This window comes from Pundamilia nyererei, unplaced genomic scaffold (assembly GCF_000239375.1).
Source record: "Pundamilia nyererei isolate P.nyererei 1_Seehausen unplaced genomic scaffold, PunNye1.0 scaffold00003, whole genome shotgun sequence".
NCBI lineage: Eukaryota > Metazoa > Chordata > Actinopteri > Cichliformes > Cichlidae > Pundamilia > Pundamilia nyererei.
Window position 1 is genome coordinate 4,219,809 of NW_005187404.1, and position 23,571 is coordinate 4,243,379.

General features: G+C 39.2%; 1 protein-coding gene across 2 annotated transcripts in view; it reads right to left on the reverse strand.

The window, feature by feature from the left end:
• pdgfd (platelet derived growth factor d) overlaps positions 1 to 21,283 on the reverse strand; it is a 53,512-nt gene extending 32,229 nt beyond the window's left edge. The window contains exons 1-2 of one of the 2 annotated variants that reach the window (XM_013911361.1): positions 20,913 to 21,283; positions 20,627 to 20,760 (exon numbers count right to left, since the gene is read on the reverse strand). In XM_013911361.1, the coding sequence (XP_013766815.1) occupies positions 20,627 to 20,744 (118 nt within the window). In that variant the 5' untranslated portion in view covers positions 20,745 to 20,760; positions 20,913 to 21,283. Of the gene's footprint in view, positions 1 to 20,626 lie in introns of both variants that reach the window. The other variant, XM_005720717.1, reaches the window with a different exon arrangement.
• Between the last annotated feature and the right edge of the window lie 2,288 nt (positions 21,284 to 23,571).

Here is a 23,571-nt window from a genome sequence, read left to right on the forward strand (position 1 = left end):
TCCAATGTAGAGTCAACAATTACTTTGTCAAATGAGTAATTTAGTAATGTCATGCATCACTTAAAAACAAAAAAACTAAAGTAATACAATGTTGTAATATATTATTTTGAGTAACAGCCTCAACACATATGGGTACTGGTTCCCTTAAAGCAGGTTTCAAGCTGCAATTTTTACACCACATTGGCTTCATTTTTAAGGCCCACAGGTTAATGCTTATATTTAACATGAGCTACATCTACTTGCTGGAAAACAGGGGAAAATATCTTGAGATATACTCGCTTACGATGTAGTTACACGCTGCGGAAGACGACTAAACATCTCTTGCAACAACCTGTCATTCAACTGCTTCCCTGTGACTTTGCTCAAAACTATGTACAATACCTGCCAGATCATCATACTTTCATTTTGATTCTTTTCAGGTAAAAAGTGAGGCAAATACTTCGTCTGGACTATAAATGTGTGCAACACACTAACGTTTGACTTTTGAAACATTTGCTAAGAAAACTCTTAGTTGCTAGGCAACATTATCAGGCAGAACTTTGTATTTCAAAGCTTTTGGTGCCTGAGTCATATCAGTGTCAGGGCTGTAAATACATTGATTTACATGCATATTTAACTTTTCACATGCAAACATCACGCTCTCACTCTTTTTTTCAGATTCCTGCAGGTAAAACTACAGTGTGTATCAGATCCATCCATTTTTCTTGTCACTTGTGAAAATGCTTATCATGACCAAACTTATCATGACCAAACCGACAGGGCACTTATCCTTATAACCCCCTGCCTGGGGGCAATTCCAAAACACTGTCGGGTGTTCGCCTCTCTCCATTCTCCACTCGCAGCAGTAGTTACACCCACTGTGAGTGTCTGTGTGGGTGGATGTTTTCAGGGTGACAGCATGAGTATTTGAAACAGAGCATAAGAAAGAGTTTGTGAGTTGTAGGGTGGATTTAGAAGTTTTTTGTTTTTTTTTCATTTCAGGGAATGTGCACGTGTGAATATGTGTGAGAAAGAGTTTCGTGGCCCTTTGAAGCTGAAACAAAGGCGTGCCCTGTGACACGGACAGATGAGGTTAGACAAACAGATGTGAACAAATTATTGTTAACTGAGCTAGAAAACTCTTTGTGGACATCCTTGCAGGGAAAGACGGTAGGGTGGGGAAGAGAAAGATATGGGATGCAAAACAATAAGAGAGATGGAGTAGAGATGAAAAAATCTGGAATGGGTGTGAGAAAAACTGGGAAACTCTGGGATGTTGAGAAAAACAAGAGTAAAAGAGGAAACGATGGTCAGGACAAAAAAGGAAAGATGGAGCAGTGGCCACGACTACTGTGCAGCGAAAACAACAAGAGAAGCCCCAAGATATCTCAACACATGAAAACTGTGTAAGTTACACAAAAGAGCATATCTGAGTTGGGCTCATAAATATGCAAAAAATTTATTATTATGTGTGCATATATATATATGACTCTGTGTGTATGTTTGTGTAAGTGTTCCACTTGCTTTGTTGTGATGTGCACAGTTTTGTGCAAATTCATCATTATCTTGTTTTTTTCCCCATCTATTTCAAAGGCATAAACAAAGACAAAACATCAATGCAAAGCCATGACTCGCAACGCATTTAAATTTCCTTTGGTACTGGAGCTTTTTAGCTGGCCCTCACATCTTCACCAGTGAGTTTCAATGATCCTCTTAGGCCTTTGATTAGCATTAGCATCCACTTAACTTTTCCAAGAGGCTCTCAGGCATCTATGACTCAACACCTGTTGATGAGGGCAAATTAGTCTAATGGATACAAAGAAAAGGGACAAACAGCTCTCAATGATTTGTGCCTGAGTGAGTGGAAATCAGGGATTAAGTCTGAGTTGAAAAGATAATATGTTAAAATGTCTTAATGATGTTTATTGATATGTATGATAAAGGATCTTAAATATTATACACAAACCAAAAAAGTCATCATATAACCCAGTATTCTGTGGATGACACTTTTAAGGATAAAGTTTGGTGTTTTGGCAGTGAGGGTACCCACCTGACGGAAACTCCAATCTAAAAGATCACTCTGTAAAGTTGCCTTAAAGAGAAGGGAGTCCTAAGCTGATTTTGTTTTTTTGGGGTTTTTTTTGTTTTGTTTTCCAGGCTGAAGACCTTTTTATTTCATGTTAACATTGTTAAAAACCTTGTAACTCTGTTAAAATCAAATCCACCATCTCATAACTTTTACTAAATCAGACTTATTTACCAAATTCTGAATTTTGGGGTGTCTGGAAGAAAACAATTATGACAGATTTGACCTAGAATCACCGCGGACGTCATTTTGACCTGATAGAAATGAATCTAAAACCACTACTGCAGGATTTCCAAGCAATATGATTGTTGCTATAACATTAGTCAAAGCTAGGTGAATATGATTGATTAAAAAAATAAACAGGGGACTGTAGTTGTTTTTTATGCCTTCCGACAGGGTCAAACTGACTGCCCTCCAGTTCTAGTGTTAAAATAAAGCCCATCAACTGATATTACGTGACTTTTTTCTAAAATGGTCTTTTGTAAAACCACTGATAATGTTTTTGACTCCATAGAAATCAATGTTAAATGCTGTGCTCAAGAAAAAATAAGAATTGTTTACACATTTGGATACGTGGAGAACTGGGTACATTGCTGGCTGTGCAGAGCAGCAGGGGAGCTATAGTTGAACTGAGCAGAGAGTCCAGGGAGTGGAAAACTAATATGAACTAATAATAAAGGAAATCTGAAGCAGGGCAGCCTGACGGACATGTGTCAGGCCTGAGGAGCAGAACTGAGGAGGGCTGCAGACTAAAGCAGAGCAGAGGGAACAGTGGATGAGAGAGAGACCTCAGGTCTGGTGATCAGGAGACAGATGTGGATGATAAACCTCTTCTGTTCTGCTTTTACAAAAAAAAATTTCTTTTATATTTTGTTGTATCCAACTGTGAGATCAATTTTAAAATATAGGCAGTGAGCTGTTCAACCTGTCTAACAGTGAACTTGTTGTTTTTTATGCCTTCTGCACAATTAATCAAATTTTAATCTCCATCGTGATTTTCGGCTTCCCACAATAAAAGGAACATAACTGACTGATACTGAAAATGTGTGCTCTGCCAATTGAACACAAAGTCAATCAAGCGCTCCCTAAATCACCGTGCCGATCACATCTTCTCTGGGTAGCTTTAGGTTTCCTGGACTCGCCTGGCCAAGTCAAACTACATTAGGAGACAGACTTAAAGCAAAGCTCTAACATCTGGCAAAGCAGAGGGCAAAAAAAAGTTTGTCCCTGAAAGTGGATCATCATCAGTTGTTTGGAAATACTTTGTGATGTTAACCAAAGCACTGCAAAGGCAACTTATTCAACCATCTAAAAAACACACCATAAAAAGTATAATCAGTGAAGGACTAGAAAAACAATGCGGTGGTTGTTGCTAAGGTGAATCATCAAACATCAACTCACACATCCATAAATGTGAGTCTGTACAGCCCATTGGTGTATTCTTGTAGCTCACAAAGATGCAGTGAAATCACCAACACAATCACATACTGTTTGTTCAAAGATATGTGTCCACTAAACTCGGAGAGTAACGATTGCTTCAGGAGAATGGCCAACCTGCCCCTAATGCACTTTTTCTAAAGCAGCAGAAACCAGCGCTGTACACAAAATAAATGAAAAATGTGGAGGGATCTCACAGCTGTGGAGTGCTTTGCTACAGTGTTATTCACATCCATCAAGAATGAAAGGCTTTATATTTTATTTCTACTAGATCAGGTCAGGTGACTAAACATGTTATTTCCCAGCAAAGATTTTTTAATTAACAGGAGTGGAGCACAATGTGAAGGTGAAAAGATTGCCCGTGGAATCGATTTTGAATGAGGTTTTTGTGTAATTCTTTTAAACACATGATCTAAAATTGATTTTAAACTCTTCTACAATAAATGAATTATTAGGATGTATAAGGTTTTGTGTTTTTTGTTGTACCCTTTGTTTATCAGTGGATTCTAAAATGCTTTCACCTTTACAATCTCTAAATAAAACACCCATTTCTGTATAAGAGCCAAAGCCAGCTGCTGGGCATGCTTATGTCTTTTGCGATGTCCAGGACATTACTGAGAAACTTTTATGACACATTGATGGCTTCTGCAATCATTTATGTAGTTGTCTGCTGGGGTGGCAGCACAGAGAGGAGGAGGAAATGACTTTGTAGACTGGTAAAAAGGGCCACCTCTGTCCTGGCCAGCCTCCTAAACTGAGGAGGTGGGTGAAAGGAGGATGTCAGCCAAGTTAATTTCCATTATGGACAACACCTCTCACCTGCTACATGAGACTGCAGTGGCCCTAAACAGCTCCGTGCAGCCAGCATGTAGTACCAAGCCCTATCATAGGTACTTCATTCCAGTCGGACGGTACAATACATGCTTGCTAAAATATACATGTATCACTTCAACTGCACTTTATGCATATAAAAAATCTCTGTGTATGTAGGTTACTGCATGTATGAGTTTATCTGTGCACTGCTTTTCTTATTTATTTTTCTTATTTATTTTTCTAATATATCTCTAATTTGCTTTGTTGTCCTGTGTGCTGCTGTAACATGTAGGAAATCTTACTTATAATTAAAAGGTTCTCAGTCATCCCGGTCATCGTAGTGAACAGACAAAAACTGGTTCACCCGAAAGACAAAACGCCTAAACACAGACTTAACAATGTGGTGTATGCTGTACAGTGCAGCGAGGAATGCCCAGACCTCTACATTGGAGAGACCAAACAGCCACTTCACAAGCGTATGGCACAACATAGCAACCTCCACAGGACAAGACTCAGCAGTCCATCTGCATCTTAAGGATAAAGGACACTCTTTTGAGGATGCCAATGTTCACATTTTGGATAGAGAGGACAGATGGTTTGAAAGAGGAGTGAAAGAAGCCATCTATGTCCACTGTGAGCGACCATCTTTGAACAGAGGCGGTGGTTTACGACACCAGCTTTCTGCCATCTATAATCCAGTTTTGAGTTCCCTTCCCAGACGCCTTAATGCCCACTCACATCCTGGGCCATCTGACCTCAGGAAATCACATGATAGGGTGGGGCCAGGTTTCACAATGAGCTCACCCGAAACCCTGGCTGATTGGGACCCACACCCAGTTTCACACCTTGGCTCATGTGATTAGGTAGGGGATCATCAGGGGGTCCTTTGTCCCTCTTTGGGGGGAAACTCCCACTGGGTTTATATCTGGGACTCTCCACCATTTGACCTTAGAACTGAAGAAGCTTCTCGGATGAGAGGTGAAACGTCTTCAAGCAACTCAAAGAAGTCCAGACACTTTTCTTTCCAAGCTCCTTAGACAATTTAAAAAAAACTAGATGAAAAAGAACTTAACTTCTTTCTTCGATACATGGCTTCTTTGTCATTGCTGCTACTATTGTACTTCTACTGTTAAGATGGGATTTTAATGTGTCAGTCATGGGACTGGCTTTGATTTGCTTTTGGGTCACTCTTACAAGTGGCTCTTTGTGAAAACTGCCTCATTGTTCAGTAGTGGAGAACAGCACCTTTAAGTTGTAAACAACTTGAATGAGTAGCATTAAATCAACAGTGAAAAATGTTATTTCCAGTCTTCATGCTCCTCCTGATTTGCACACAAACAATTTCCACGCTTTTTCAAACTAAAATCAAGACAAGCCAGTGTTTCGGGCGTTTAAAGACACATTACTTGTTTTTAAGTCCCTTAGAGAATCTTATTTTGACTGTGACAATCTCCCACATTACTTATGCATTACATAGAAGGATAATGTATTAATCTGAATTAAATACTCAAGCTGATTTACCGTGGGTTTTTAACATCCGTAAATCCAAACAGGATACAGCTTTAGTCTTGTTTCTATAGCACTAAGTTAACATCTCTACATTCTCCTCGCCTTCTGCCAGTCCACTTAGCATGCTCCCATCCTCTGCAGTGATGTGCTCCTGTTTAACACCTTGGCTAAGCTCGCTGAATAATGCAGTGGGGGGAACAACTCGCTGAATCAGCACTGAGGACAGGTCAGCGGAGACACTGTGGTTTAGCGACTCTGGCAGCCTCGATACATGAATGCAGAGGCAGTCCGCATAAGCAGACGCGACATATTCACATAAACACAGAGATCGTATTAGGGAGATGGGGCTCAAATGCATAATCAATGCAGATTAAAGCATGTTTCATAGTCAACACATTCCAACCACTTCACCAATACATCGTGACATACTAACTACACATATTAGAGCCCAATTTATGTCAGTAACTTCAATTATATTTGCCTCCTTTATTAAATACAATTCAAATAAACACAAAAATGCAGCATTACTAAAGCCAAATTTTTTTTTATAACTTTTACATTTACTTTACAAGAACGTAGAAGTGTAACAAGCTAACTAAACTAAAACTTGTGGGTATTTCCATCAGAAGGTTTTTTTCTCCGACATCTAAGCTGAATACAGATTGTGGCTTATGCATAACATGAATAAATCCTTTTCTGGCCACAGTGTTGTACATGCTGTGTGGTGCCATACACAAATACAGTGCGGCACCAAGTGAAGGATGGAGAGGGAATCACAGCATGGTGTCTGATATCTTTTCCCATCTTGCTAAATAAGGAAGACGAAGCAAAAATTTCCTTGTAATTATGTTAAAAGTAAGACTGACAGGAGGAAAGAACTAGAATGTTGGAAGGTTGACGACTGAGTGAGACACGAGAGGAATCTGTGCCTGCAAGCGGGAGAGAAAGTGAGAGGAGAAAGCAGGTAGGTGAGGAGAGTCAGCTCAAGTTGTAACAACAGATTTTAAGGAGGTTCTGAGGGAGGGGCGGGACAGGGAGAAGGGAAGGATGAGGGATGAGAGGGGCTCGTCCCGACGTGGCCTCTAACTCCTTGATGCAGAGCATTTACTAAGCCCTCATAAGCAATACCGTCCCCATATGAGAGTGTGTCTTGATACAGAGTTTTATTTGCCATTTTCATTATATTCCATTATACGCACTTTTTTTGGTGAGGTACCTTTACAAGTAACATTGTGAACTGTTGGTTACTGTTCCTTGAAGGCAAATAGAAGGTAAACAGCTCAAAACTGATTCTTAAGATAAAATCCGTCATACAAATACAAATGGTAAATATTAGGACTGACATCTGGTTTTTATAGACCTCTTAAGCTGTCTGCCTGCATGGATTTGTATGTCCTGTGACTCTACATTTATCACAAGTCTGTGCATCTCTGCATTAAGAGTTAATGTGATAATGCGTGAGCTTGTGAGAATATAAAAGTGTGTGTTTGTAAGGCTTGTTAGAGAAGCAGTTGGCTCCTGCTGACAGCTACTGCAGTCTGAACAGCAGGGCTGACGAGGACAATCAATTAGCCCTGATTTGCCCACATACATACACACACAGTGATAATTGCATACCGATGCGCACTGATCTAAACACACCTTATACAGTATTGTATTATAAACAACATTATATACAACATGATCAACATCTAATGAATTTTATTTGCAAAAAAAGCATTTTTATATTGAAATTTCGTCACCGTTCCAAAAAACACTCTAACTTTTCTACTGTATGAAAGAAGAAATGAGGAGACATAGTGCTGGGCTGTGGCACTATCTGCCCGTGTGTGTCTGTGCGTGTATGTGTGTTTGTTATGCCCCAGCTGGAGTAGCGCAAGTTTATTAAAAATCAGACTCGATCCCTCTAGGGGCGGCTTGGATGCTGTTTGCTCGATGTATGCTTGTGTGTGTGTTTGCTCTGAGCGCTGTGTGTGATCCTGAGCAGATGCTGATGTTTTGACAGCCATCCTGCTCTCAGTCTGTCCGCCTCACGTCAGCTGTGTGTGTCTGCAAATGTGCATTCGTGTTTGTTGTAGAAAGCATGCGCGCAAGCACAAGCCGTACGTGTGTGCACGTGTGTGTGTGGTCTTAGTGCAGGGTTAAACAGTGGTCTCACTGTCAGTGAGTATCTGACCTTCTATCTACCACTGGGATCACTTATCCTTCTGCAGGCTCCACAGTAGCACACGGCACCATCCTCCTGTCATTTCTTTCTTAGTTTCTCCTTCTTTCCTTTTCTTTTTCAACTTAATCTTTCTGCCACTCTCTCTCATTTTCCCTCTTTGATAGCCCTCTAACAATGCCATTTCCCTTTACTCCTATCCACGTCCCCTATCCCCATTTCTCTGCACTAATAAGTCCCTGCTTCTCCCCCTCAACACTTGCGGCTCCCTTCTCTTCGTTCTCTGCTGCTCAGATACCAATATTCATAGAGTTAATGATGAAATGAAAACAGAGGAGGAAAAGCTAATGAAGAAGAGGGAAGACAGGGGTAGAGGTAGGAGACAGTGTGAGGAATGCTGAGATACACAAACTGAGAATCAGACAGAGAGTGAATATGGGGCAGAAACGCTGACAGTAGGGGAAGGAAGGATAAAAGTGTTTGACAGAGGAGGAAAAAAGGAATCTTTTTCATTTGTGTCAGCGCGCCATTGTCAGAGTAAGAAAGACATAGCTCTCACAGTGCACTGGAGGATTTGTCAAACACACTTTCCCTTTCGCACACTCAAACACACACATATATAAAAAGCACGAAACATAAATACACAGGGTGTTTATCTCTTTCCTTCAGCAGGGACGAATCTCCTGGGGTGAGAGCAGCTCCTGCTCTCATCTTTCTGCAGTGTCACTTCTGACATTTGTCATGTTCTCCCCCTCATTCAAGTTTCAGCAGGCATTGAAAACATCTGAAAGACTTTATACCTTTGTGTAGTTTGAGAAAATAATCTAACCACCATTTACCTACCTTTCACCCTCAAACGTGACCCATAAGCAACCCTTCACACACGATTAATGACTGGAATGCTAAATTCTGCATCATTTTTGCACAGCACCCTGTATGAGTTCTCACTGTACACGATGCTTGAAGTAAATTCTTTTTGCTGCCCACTGGTTTTTTTTGGCCAACTGTATTGTAAAGATTTGTATGAACACAAGTCTGAAAAAAGATAACTTGGTAAGTTGACACAGATTGGTTTAAGAATACAGGATATGTTGAGTTGATTATTGGTCTCAAGGCACTGAGCTCATTAAACCACTGAAGGATGCTTCAGGGTCAGCACAGCAGATATTGAGGAGTGATGGGAATAATTTTTCCCCAAGGATAACCCAGCCCTTAAGAGAAATAGGTGGATAAATGGTAGCAAATAGGCTTTGCAAAGCTTTAGGATAGTAACACATTATTTTTGTACTGTTGCCACCACAGTGGGTTTTATATCAAACAACCAAGATGTGACTGAAATGCAGATTTTCAGCTTTAATTTACTGGGTTTATCAAAAAGGTATTGCATTAGCTGTTTAGTAATTGCAGCCATTTATATACACAGACCTTTCCAGTTCTGAGAAGTAATTGGCCAACTGACCGACAAGTAGTTGGACTGCCAAGTGAGTCCTGCTCTTTCACTATTTCGTCACAACCTAAGAAGATAGAAGATCTGGAGTTCATTCCAAATGTTGAACTTGTAGTTGGTAGCTTTGTTTTCTGCTGAAATTCTAAATTTGAGGTCCAGTGGTAAAATTAGTCCTTTATTAGGCCTAAAAAACAAAATAAACCTATCAGATAAAAAAAAAAGAAAAAGAAATAGTGTACTGCCCAGCTGAATATAAATACAGCAAATTGCAAACCACGGGTTAGACTCAACAACAAGAAGGTCACAAACTCTTTCCATGAAACCAAGATAAAGTTACGAGAACAGAAAAGTATTATGAAGAGAAAGAAACAGCTCCTGATTCAAAACCACAAAACGTTAGCAAGCTACTTGACAACCATCCTATCATTTCAGTGTGTGTGTGTGTCAAATATGTTAACATTTTTAAAGTCTGTCACCACCATGTCAGTATTATAAACTATTTTCAATAAATAAATATATTGCATGTGAATGTTGTGCAATTCTACTGATATTGGTATTGACTATTAAATTTCTGCTACTGTGACATCTCTAATGGATGAAACCATTCTACATAACTCACCATTGTATGGCTGTCTTCACTTTCTTAGTTATAGTACAATAGCTGTAGTCTTTGATTTGGAAATAACTCAGGAAAGATGAAAAACAATTATGTTTTAATTCTTAATCCCATGTATAAAATGACTTATTAAGCAATAAGCAATTTGACCCAACTGTGAGCAGTTTTTAAGACGCGAGTTAACCATTTATGCATTCATGCTAAAAACGTACACCTTATATTACCTAAAATACAATAATTAAACCCTACAGAGCCATAAGGGGAGAGGTCTGTGATGGCAAGGTCAAATTTTGCTTCAAAGCAGCTCAGCAGGAAATCATTTTCACTCGGTTTCAGTTCTTGTTGTGCCAAACTGAGGATGTTGTCATCTTTTGGTTTTATGCATCTATGATCTGCAGCGTGATATAGATCAGCAGCTTTCCAACTCAAGTCCAAATGACTGCCAAATAGCTGCACAACAGACTCTTTTAATTGCACCCTCCATCCCCTCAGAGAGCATGTTTCAAAGTACCACCTTGCACCAAGGGACATCGATGTAATTAACACACCTGCTGCAAGTACAACTACAGTGGCGTTGTTAATTAGAGTTCATTTGTTTGTGTAAATAGGAAGCAGAAGCTGTTCTGACAGGTCGTGGAAGTCAGGCGCCTTAAGCAGGCATTTTATGTTTTTATTTATTCATTTTACTGCATTTGATACTTTGTTCCACGTGTTACTTAATTACTCTGTAAGCTTTGGACATGTAACCTTCACTTTTCCACATGTTATAGGCTACATTTGAGCTGAAATGCTGTTTTACAGGTGAGTAGCTTTAGGGAAAATGAAGGGATGTAAATCTAGATCAATAAATAAAACTTTTAGAGCCCAGTAGGTATTATTGGACTCATACCTACACAGATGCAGTCCTCCTCTCTTGTATCTTTAACACACTCATACAAACAGATGAGAAGTTTTCTCATGCATGAATTGTTGACTCACATTAGTTTTGTTTGTGAAGGACTGGAGCAGACTAAATGCCATGAGAGAAGCTCACCATCCAACTAATCTACTACCTTCAAAGTACACACTTCCATTTCTTCACACTATGTTTTCTCCCTATTAATATTCCTCATTCTTATTCATCTGCGTTTCTCTGAGGTTGAGGGGGTGCTGTGAATCTTTGTTCAGAGACTCCCTCCCTCCTCTCTCTCCAAATTTTTGTCTCCTCCTATCCTCTTCTTATCCCTCAATCTCTTGTTTATCTCACATTCACTGCTTATTCAGCACAACCCTCTCCCACTCATACTTCTCCTTTTTGATGCCATGCACTCTATATCACTCTTTTCACACCTCTACAGTCTCTCTCCATATCAATCACTCGGTTTCTGTTGTCTGAAGTTATCCCTCTTACTTTCACAAGCTCTCTCTTTCGTCTGCTTGTCAGCTGTTTTTGTAACACACTGGCAGAATGCAGCATCTCTCGCCACCCTTTTTTGAGCCTTTCCTCTTTGTTTTACCCCAGTCAACCTCTTACCTTCTATATAGTTATACATTTCTACTTGTTTAGCTTCCCGTCTTCCTTGTTTAGCTACCTTCACTTTATCTTATTCAACCTTCATTATCTTCTCTGTCTTTTATTTGAATCTGTTCTTTTGTTTCACCCACTAGTCCAACTGCTTTCTGTTTCTGTGCACCTCCACCTCCTTGCTCTTTCCCTCCTCTGTTATTTGCACCCTGCTATTTGGCAGTCCGATGGCTCAGCTGCCAAGACTGACACTCTACAAGGACTAAACATCTGTCTCCCTTTCTCTCTACCTCGCTCTCTAATTCTCCTCTACTGAGTCCCCAACTCAGCTCATTTTCAAAAGTGCATTGCTGGCTTGTAAATTCAGTTATTACAGCTAAGGAAGACAATGCACATCAACAGAGATAAATGATTCTGCACAACTCATAACAAGCTTGCATTAACAAGTGCCATAGTTGGCAGTTATGGGAACCCTAAGTAATCAAAGTCTATACACAGTATAGACTAGAAAGTATTACAAAATATTCTACCAATACTTTTGAATTATCCCACTTTTGGCATGATTGCACATTAGAGTTTATGTTTTCAGCTCACTTTGGCTGGAGGAACATTAAATATGTCAAATGTTTTCATACATATATCACCTCTTATGGGGGATAAGATAAGGAAAACATCAGAATATAAATATTCAAATGGAAGTGTTGTTACTCAAAATAGCAATCTATTACACATTAATCGTTACTTTCGTAATAGTAATACGGTATATTTTCTGGATTTTTAATTTGTTACACTACTCGTTACATTATATTATGATTACTCCATAAAATGACTTGAAATGCATTGACACATAATTTTGTGGTTCGTTTTTTTTTCTTTCCGCCCCACACCTTTGTAAGCACCTTTTTAAAGCAAGTAATAACATAGTTGTAACTGTCATTTAATTACTGGATTTAGTACAGTAATGCATTGTAATGTGTTACAGCCAACACTGCCAAATGACAATAATTTAAATTATGTATATTCATTATTTTGGTAATTCCCATGCATCTAGCACTCTCACTTAAACCATCCAGAGCATTTTTTTAGTAAGAACACAACTGATCTTCTTTTGTGTGCAACCTTCGAGAAAATGTCTGCAACTGTGTACAGGGATTCCCCAAACACTGTAATATGTTCATGTGCAAGAAAGATAAAGATAAATGATCACATCAGAAAAATAAAGCTAAAATGAAAATGTTTAAGCTTGGCATTGGTACAAATACAAACAAGCTATTTCACTCGACTGAATTAGATTATAAACATGCTCCTAAAACTGTAACATTTACTACAAAACTTTCCTCATCACCACTTTTTTGTCATCGCGTTTTTCTAAATTGTTACAGTATAATCACATTTCTGCAAGACAATACGGTCACGGTTAATTTTTTTTTAAATCATGAATTTACAGTTCTTGGGTTCTCACATTGCTGTGGTTAATGGGGCGTATTAGATCCTGTCATTGCTTCTTTTCTTTCTTTCTGTAAACTCCTGTAAACTTTGGATAATATTGGGGAATTCATTGTTCTTGTTTAGACATTAGTATTTTAGAGAAGGGGTGAAAGGAATTTTTTTTTGTTGCATCATGCAAGTTTTAATCAAATACTGAGATATCAGGTAATCTGCTGGTGTTTGTCACTGTTCTTGATCTTGACCTCCTCCCTCGTCAGAAATAGCTTATCTTTCCCTCCTCTATCAGTTCTGCTTACCTTCATCTTCTCTGTCCATTTGGCTTGCAATTGGTTTCACTATATATCTTTGGAAGCTGACGAGGCAGAAAAGTAGAAGGACAGGTCTTTTAACTTGGCATATCTCTCTCTACACACCTTTTCCCCGTTCTCCTCCTCTGTGCCCTCTAAGCTTCCTTTAAAACTACCACTTCTCTCCCACTGCCCTTGCTTCCTCCTCCTAAAATATGAGCACCATATCATACGTGACTCTACACCTAGACCCACTCAATTTTCAAGCCATCATTTCACCCTTTGCCTCTTTCTCTCCCTTACTCTCTCTCTCTCGCCACACAAACAGCACACACTCCTCTCCCACTACACTGTCCAAGTGGTCACCGCCCTATTTTCTTTTCTGTGCAGGGGAGGAAAAGACCGTCTGCCAAACATTTAGAGGTGGGGTAACTTTGGCTCATGCAAAGTGTGTGGCAAAGCATGCGTGTGTGTGTATGTGCGTGATGAAAAGTGTTTATTGGGGGATTCCCTTGAAAGGGAGATCCTGTAATTGTGTTTGATTCAGCCTGGGTGGGCGGGTGGGGAGTAGCTTCATGTTGGGTGTCCGAAATGTGACTCATGAATTCCAAATAACCTCAGTCATAATCCTCCCTGCTGTCACCCCTGTGTTTAATATAGTCCCAGAAAAACATTTGGAACCCATTTACATCCTGTCATTATTCAGTTTCGCCAGGCTTGTGTGATATCACAAGTCGGTGTGACATTGTGATGTAACACACAAAACAGAATCACTGAATTTTGGTTCCATCACTATCCTGATGAAGCATATGTCTAAATTCAACAAGGGAAATCTTTCACATCTCTATCTTCATCTTCACCACCACCAGCATCTAGACTCCTATCCTACTTCCTATCCTATTCCTGATCTGAGTCTAATTGCCAAATAGTTTTTTTTAGACATGATTTTGATTTGAGAAGATATTAATGTAAAGTTCCACAATAGCTAGTAAATGAACACTAGAGAGGATATATTTTCACAAGTGATGCTTAAGAAGGTCAAGTATGTACAAACTTTGCATCTCAACTTTTAAGCCAACACGAGTAAAAAGAAGCCGAAAGTGGTCTAGGAAATGGAAAATGGAATACACAGTTCCATAAGAATGTGAACATTTGGAAAAGCTCCAAGACATCTACCAACGGATACAGAGGTGAAATTGTTTAGTCAAACATGAATCTCTACTTTGAACTGTTCTTCACAGGGTTTCCACGAGTGTATTACAAGTCCAGCGGTGCACCAATCCACAAGACTGTTTTGATGGGAGTGTGATTGTGCCTCTGTGTGTCTGTGCTGTGTGTCCCTGGCCACACTGAGCACTCATACACACTGAGGGCCCGCAGGACATCACAGTTATTGATAATGCAAACAGGTGAGGACATTATCTGTACCAATATCTAAATGAATTGCTGTGCAGCTTGTGGCTTTTTGCTTTTTTCTCATAATCTATGCCCTTTTTTCAGTATACAAAGGTAAATAAAGGTCTATCAAGTGCATCCATAGTGTCTGATAGAATACATTTGACTAAATGTGTTATCCTTGTGCAGGTGTCTCTGTTTTGTCTTAGTATGCCTGTCTGTGACACTGTTTGTCACATTGTATTTGCCAACAGAGCCAACGGGGTGAAATAGCTTTTGATTAAAAACAGCTGAAACAGATGGGTGAAGGCTGAGAGATAGAGACAGACATGAGAAAGAGAGAGATTGAAAGAGGAGGATCTGCAGAGATGAAGTGATATGTAGCGAGGCACAGACTGATAAGACGGCACTGAGAGGACGGCAAAGATAAGAATTATTGGAAGAAAGAGAAGGATTCAGAAGGATACGCCACGACTCTTCATAAAAAAAAAATTGTGCCCAATACAAGATGCGTAACTTCTAATCTCTGTCCGCCAAAGTGACCCGTTGCACTCCATGACTAAATGATGGTTTTATGACAAAAACAGAGAAACCTGTATGTCTAACCTGTTGCTAGTAGAGAGCTGGTTATCACTGCAATTATGGTTACTCTCTATTTTTCATACTCCAACTATAACTCTGTATGTGGTGCATGTTAGCGTTCGTGCTAATGGCTCAAACATAGTTGTGCTTTGGCCCTACACAGAGCCTACGCACAACTTTGCAAATCATCCACATGTCACAACTGTTTAGTGTCACCAGGGGGCAGTGTTACAAACAACCAATCTGTGGGCAACTCACACTTCTGTTGTTGTTAGTCTTTCAATTGGCTGCATGTATAACATACAAAGAGCTAAAGTGACTGTTAAAAACAAGGAAAAGTGTCCATCATAGCCTCTGCCTGTGCTTTTCAGGCCCTTTTTGTCTCCTTTGAGGATTACATGCAAGCAAAAGGGACAAGAGTGTACAAATGCAGTATAATACAAGCCCCCTGAATATGTAATATGCTATCACATTAAGCTCCAAAGTGTAACTTTAATCCTGAAGCAAACAGTTAAAAAGAAGATATCAGTGCTCTTATATCGCTAGAGAATTTCACTTTACCGCATTCTCTCAAAGTCACATATTGTCTGCCTTAGACTTCAGTATGCTAAGTAGCTAAACACATCATGGTACATTTAGATTAGCCCAGCTGCACTAATAAATGTAATATTACAAGGAGAAATCTTAATATAATATATATGGAGTAAATAACTTAAAATTACCATTTTGACATTTTCATTACAGCTGACGTCAGCAGTTTTATTTTACGCGGAAAATAAATTTTAGGCTATGATATGAGGAGTCTCACAAGGATTGTTGATGGTGTATTAAAAAGATTAATATTTCACCAAATGTCCCTCTCATTTTTTCTGTTTTTCCACATATACACAACATATCTACACACACACACACACACACACACACACACACACACACACACACCATGTACACATGATTTAGACGACCTGCTGAAGTTAAAATCAAAATGGGGAGGAAAAGTGTTTGAAATTATTCTGAATGTGGCACAGTTATTGCTGGCAGATGGGTTGGTCTGGGTATCTCAAAAACTGCTGATCTACTGGGATTTTCCATCCCAACCATCTCTAAGGTTTACAGAGAAACATCTGAAAAAGAAAGAATATCCAGTGAGCAGCGGTTCTCTAGGAGTAAACACCATGTTGATGTCTGAGGAGAAAAACCCGGCTGCTTTGAACTCATAGGAAGGCAACAGTTACTTAGATAGCCACTCATTGGAATCAATATATGCAGAAGAGCATAAGGACTACAGCCGATAAACTACAGCAACTTAAGACCACAGAGGGTGCCACTCCTGTCAGCTACAACTGGAAAATGAGGCTCCAATTTGCATGGGCTCACTAAATAATAGGATAATAAGATATTGAAAAAATTATGAATCTCAATTCAGACGACGGGTTCAGCAATTGACATAAACAACATGAAAGCATGAATCCATCCTGCCTTCAATCAATGGTGTAACGGTGTAGAGGATATTTTCTTGGCACGCTTAGGGGACTTTGCTCAGTACCAGCTGAGTAACACCGTACCTGGGTACTGCTGCTGACCCTGTCCATCCATTTATGACCACAGTGTATCTATTCTGCAGGTTAACGCACCATATGAATCAGCCTAAATAATCTCAAATTGGTTTCTTGAATGTGACAATAAGTTCACTGTACTCAAACAACCTCCACAGTCACTAGATCTCAATCCAATAGAGCACCTTTGGCATGTGGTGGAACAGGAGGGGATCATCATGGATCTGCAGGCAACAAATCGTGTGATGCTGTCACGTCAACATTGACTAAAATCTCTGACGGATGCTTCCAATACATTGTTGAATCTATGCCATTCTATCATGTGCAATTCTATGTGATGTCGGATGGGCTTTGCATCCATCTGCTGCATTCTCAATACCTAAGGATATCATTTCTCTGAGATGAATACTGAGAGGCGAAGTATTCATCAGACACTGGCGCCACCAGGCCCTCTGACCACCAGTAGGGAACGGGTGAAGTGTCTTGCCCAAGGACACAGCGACCGAGACTGTCCAAGCCGGGGCTCGAACTGGCAACCTTCCGATTACAAGACAAACGGCCAACTCTTGAGCCACGATCGCCCCTAGTTAAGTTATACCTCTGTTAAAAACCAGAGCAGAGCAGTCACCTTTACCATCAGTTGCTCAACATTTCGCTGTATTATTAGTCCTGCATATTAACAAGTTGTTGTAAATTGTTATTATAATAATAAATATCTTGAGCAATAGTAGAGCGGTTCACAGAATATAAGCAGTATGGGAAATAGTTGAACATCTGTGATATTTTATGATGTTTTCGATGGTAGCAGCCGAGTCTGTGTATATGTTTGTGCTTGTGTATTAGTTTTTATTGTATTTGGGTCATCTGGTCTTTTCAGTGGAGATGACAAATTCCTCTGAGCAGAAAGGCCAAATAGTGTTTATTTTGTTGTATGTGTTTACATGTGTATTTTTGTGTTTCCTTCTCTACAAAAATACGCCGTCTCCCTGGCTACCCCCCCCCCCCCCCCTCCACACCACCCAAACCCCTTTAAAGCACACGTAGACTCACTTCAATAGCAGGCAAAAAGAATGAGAAAAATGCTGAACAAACACGGGAGGAAAATAAAACAAAACCTTGGCGGGAATTCCTTGAAATGAGCTAAGACATTCTGTCAGAACATTTACACACAAATACGCACATATGAGCACATTCGCAATGGTTAATGGATGAAAGAAAGCTGTGGAGGCCCTATCAGCTTTAGGTTGGAAACAACTCTAATCAGCTACAGTCAATCAAATAACAGAACTAAGCTCTCATATTCCACATAAGCTGGTTGTTTTGGCAAAAACTAGACACAAACACACAAGTAAAGATAACTTTGTAGCAGTGTATTATTTTAAGACTCTGCAATGGATTAAAGAGCTGTTGAATCTAAACATCTTGCAATCAGGCTGACTGGACAGCAGCTTCGGTTCCACGTGACTCGACTTCACTTTGATCATATCGGTCTGATTTGGTATTATTAGAAAATATGGATGGTTTGACAACTGTGTCAAGAGGCTCTCTTATCGAATGGCTGACCTCATCTCATTGAGTGTGAGTGTGTAAAAAAAGTTAGACTGATAAGACGCTGTTGTTTTAGTGACTAAGGAGTTTGGATTACAATACATGGGAAACAATGAGACTCTAGTATAACAGCTTTTTTTAAAAATGTTAGAGTAAAACCAGTTTGTGGGAGAAAAAAACAATTTACCAATTTATGAATAATCTCGCATGCATGTGTTGTATGTGTTGACTTGTGGGACTGATTTTTAAGCTTCAAACTTTTTATCCTGACTTTGTTCATTTAATAGTTGTAACAATACAAAGCTGTTGCAAAAAGTATATAGGGCCCTCTAAAGCAGCGCTGGATTTGCTTGATTAACCCATTTTAAGCAGATATAAGTGAGAAAAATCTTTTATTGTAAACATGATATGCTGGTATCATAATTTCTGTGTTTGAAACTTGAGGTATTGCAGCAAACCTCCCTGGACAAGGATTAAAGCTGAAAAGTTCCCCAAGACCATTCAATGGTTAGCTATGTTATTGCCAAAAAATTTCAAGAAGGACAAGAGCATAAATAACAGTATAATGTACAATGATGTCTGGAGTTCGACTGATGAACTGTAAGACTGATACTGTTACCAGTCGTTTGTGACTTAAAAATCCAATGTAATGGATGATGTTGTTTTTCTTTTCAACAGATGAAAAGGATTTCCGTAACAGTTTGTATGTGAATTTATTCACATGTTCTTACAGAGATAATATGACAGTGCATTTTAAAAATAATCTTGTTTTAATGTCACCACAAGGCTCTACTTAACTCATATCAGCTCGTTCTTGTGTTTGTGGTGTTTCAACAAATATGCTGACGCTGATAGTACGTTTGGAGAGTGTTCCTCCTGTTTCTTTATTTTTTTAAATTTTCATTTATCAGCTGTTATAAATGCTTGTTAGAAAATAACTGTAAATATATTATTAGAGGTCATGAAGGTCAAAGACTATTATTAAATACTGTGTCTGGAATACTAAAAGAGTAGAACAACTGTGTTTACAATTGCAGTCTGAGACAGACTTCAGTAACATAAAACTTGAAAACAATAGCAACAATATCAACCACCAAGGGAGATTTTCTACAGAGCTGTAAAAAGAAAAACAAAAGTTGGAACACGTATTAAAAACGCAGATTTTAACAGTATTGTGAAAACTTACTCCAGTGTTAACGCTGCCTTCTTCTGATCTTTGCAGCTAATACCGTTTCTTTTCCTGTTCTGTGAGGGAACAAACACTTTTCATCCTGCTGCTATTTTGAACCTCGCCCAAAAAGATCTGATGCAGCTGCTGTCTTTTTAAAGCACCAACTTTTAATCTGCACCATTTCTTCCATCACTTTTCTATTCCGTCTGCTTGTCCTCATAATGCTGCTACAGCTCTGCAATGGCTATTGTGATGTTTGCCGTAAATACATGCATTTATCTAACGGGGTACAATGAAACGTCCTTCGGGTGGATGTTACACTGTTGGATTCAAATGATAAAACTCAAATACTGACCGTTTTGTTGACAGGTTTGGTTGAGATGATTCATAAAATTGGAAATGATGAAAAAAGCTAACAACAACAACAACAACAACAACAACAACAATAATAATAATAATAAACTAAAGATAGTTTAAGACGTGTCTAATAGGGTTTTATTGTGTCAGACTTTCATTCATGGCTGAGCTCCCCATGCAACCTTGTGTTTTCTACACTCACACAGGAGAGAGTTTAGTCAAACAGGCCTCAGGGGCAGCTATCCAGGTCAGAACCTAATACAGAGGTATTTTCATGCTTTCCAGCCAAAAGCAACGCTGCAGCTGTTTGGGTGTGCGCGCGCGTGGTACTCAGCGCTACTTCACCACGACTTTGCCCTCAGGCACGAGCGCAAAGTAAGCATGGCACACATCCAGAAATTTATACAGCCACGAGACTCTGAGAATCTGAAGACCTTATCTTAAATTATGTAGAGATGCATGATAATTATGCTACAAAAGGTGTTTAACACCCAGTGGGACAAAGTGATGCCCGTTCTTTATTTCATTTTCAAAATTTTCAATTGTTATTCAACGGAATTTATGCGCTTCCTGTTTCTCCATCGCTCATTTTTAGATCACTTAACTTTCACCACCAAGTCAGTCGTTTGCACACAAATCCACGTACACACTGTGCACCACAAAACATGTTATTACAGCTACATCGATATTAAAGCTAAAGAAAGTTTAAAAAAAAGGTGATCTCACCGTCTCTTCTGTTGTTGCCCCTCATCACTTTGGTCGTAGAGACCTGAGCCCTCATGACTCCTGTTAAAGTTCCCAAAATTAGAACCGTCCACATGTGGAAAAACACCGGTCCTCTCATGTTGCTGAGAATGATGCTAGGTTAAAAAAAACGACAGCGGTAAAAATGAGTAAATGTCCTCTTCGTCTTCTAGTGGCTTAAGCGAAAAATGATGTACTTCAAAAGTTATCTAAAGCTTTCCATTAACGTTTGCAATAACTGCGAGCTTTGAGTAGCTCTCTCCTTTACCCGTAAATTGGAATCACTTGTTGATTCCAACGCTTGAAGTCTGACGCACTCTATGCCCCGTCTTGTTCCAAAGTGCCAAAAAATATGGAAGTCTTTGCTTTCTTTAAAAAGTTATGCGCGCACAGGCGTACCAAGTGCAAAACTCTGAAATAGCTCAGCGCAGGTGGAGGGTAATATAGCCACGCTCACGGTCAGACTGGAGACTGTAGGCGCCGGACGTCTTATCTTTGTGGAACAACTAAAAAAAATCTATTCTGCCACTGAGAAATATCCCGCATAGTTTTCCAGTTTCTAATGCATCTGCACTTTTAAAGTTGGGGCGTCAAACTTTGCCAAATGAGTGGCGCGTGCGCACCGTGTGTGAGCGTCCAGCTTGCTGTGGGTGTGCGGGTGAGATGCTTGGGTGTAAAGTTATACAGGATAATTCAAAAAAAAAAAAGAAAAAGAAAAAGAAAAAGAAAGAAAGAAAACCTTTCAAAAGAAACATCGATAAAATGTATGTAAAGTTTTCTTCGTATCTATTCTTTCTATTGATCCATCTTTTGCTTTCTGATTATTGTAATTAAGTACCTGATTGTTAAAACACACTTTGGAAAATGGAATGAGGAAATGAGCAAACGCAAATTTTTTCTTTATTTTTTATTTTTTTTTTAGAAAATCCAGAGGAAATGGGGGGTGTCACCAGTTACATGAAAGGAAACGTGTCATGAACTTGTCCAGGACTTACTGGGAAATTTACTTTCCTCAGGTCTTAAATGTTGAATCATGCTGACGAAATATGAGATACAAGTAAATCCAGGGGATGAGATCTGTTACACAAGTTTTAACCAAGCAGTCACAGTAAGTCACAGCATTGTGCAATGCATGCATGATCATCTGGGTAAGGAAAGCTGGACCTGAGCATCTATGTTGTGTTTTTCAGTGTGAGAAACGTTTCATCACTTGGCAGTGACAACATCACTTTGCTCTGCCTGAGCGATGTTAATGTCATATATTTTCTGTAATTCAAAATGAGGTGTTGCGACCCATCTAAGATAACACAGCACATGTGATAAATCTGGAAATGAACTGTTTGGAATCACTCCCTAACAGTGATCTAACCACCACCGTAAAATATCATATGAGTGTGTTTCTGACTTGACTAATTGCGAATCACTGTTGTTTTTATCACTTTTTCCCTGGTCACACAAATACTGTTAGCATGTCTTGTTTGCTTTCATTTCTTTTGCACCATGTTCATGTGCATAGTCACAAAAATTATCAGAGTTATTTAGACTTTATAAGATGAACTTGCCAACTTCGGGTTTCTGCTGAGTCAGCAGAAAGCCTACCCATTACTGAGCAATTGGCTAATGACTAATGCAACACCTCTAAAACTTGAAACCACTTAGGGAATTATATAGGTTATTAATAGGGAGAGAAATTTAATTAAAATTAAAAGCTATTAGACTACCCTGCTGAGCTTCAAAGGCATATGCACCACGGGAGTGAATTTGTAAGTACTGTATACGTAGAGATCGGTTGTTGTCATACACAATGTGTATGGACACGCACACATGCGCACACAGACATGAAATCTTCTTATGGTATTAAAACTTTAACCTGCCAAGAATGTAATAACATGGTAGCAATATTTGGATCTTAAGTGAACATAAGTTGCTCATATGTAAAAACATAGACAGCTGAGACCAACTAGCCATGTTGATGCAACTGAATTACCATGAATTTTAAAATAATGATAATCTGTGTCATTAGTTTCTATCTAGACTACAAACATAGATTAAAATGCAGTTACATTAGCAGGTATTGTCTTTTCACTTGTGTTTCATGCCTGTGTTAAGTGTCAGCCTAAGTAATTTTTTTTTTTTTGCTAAAGCAAGCATGCATTGTATGGATGTGCTGTAGAACTAATGTCTCTTGTGTGTCTTTGTTTATGGGTGCAGTGGGCTATCCGCTTAATCTGTTGATTTAATCTTAAGCACTGACAGGCCTGTTGAAACTTTGGAAGCTACTTGGAGCAAAGCTCTGCATAGTTCTGAGCCTGGTGAAGCAACACTTCGGCCTTAAAGTCTGAATATTCCAAACAATGATTTTAGCTTAAGGGTGATCTTGATGGTCCACAGTGAATGTTGATTTCACCCTTGGTTTACCAGGATGTCTTCAGTGGTAGCAAAATGAAACATGGCTCAGGAATGAATGACTTATGAATGAATGATTATAACCCATTGAACGCCACTGTTTTGTTACTGGTCCAAGAGAGGTGATCCACTATTAGCCTTCTGAAAATTTTAGATATATTTAGGAATACTATAGTTAGTAATATTTGCATGTTAGAGCCTCTATTTTTAAGTTTATCATTTTAAACATTTCTATCTTATTAATTTTCTGTTAAATAAATATTTTCAAAAACAAAATCACATGTGAACCAAAATATTTTTAAGGGTAGACTTCTCCCACAGTTCCTCTGCAGATTAAGGCTGCGCTTCTGTCTCGTCATGTAATCCCAGATTGGGGCTTGGCTTGATGTATATAATGGGGTCATGCAGGGGCCAAATGTCTATTGCAGTTCTTTGTGAATGTGGGTAGATGATTGTGATTGCTGGCAGAATGGAGGAACTGCACAGATCGATGCATCGGGAGGAATATAAGGTTCATCATA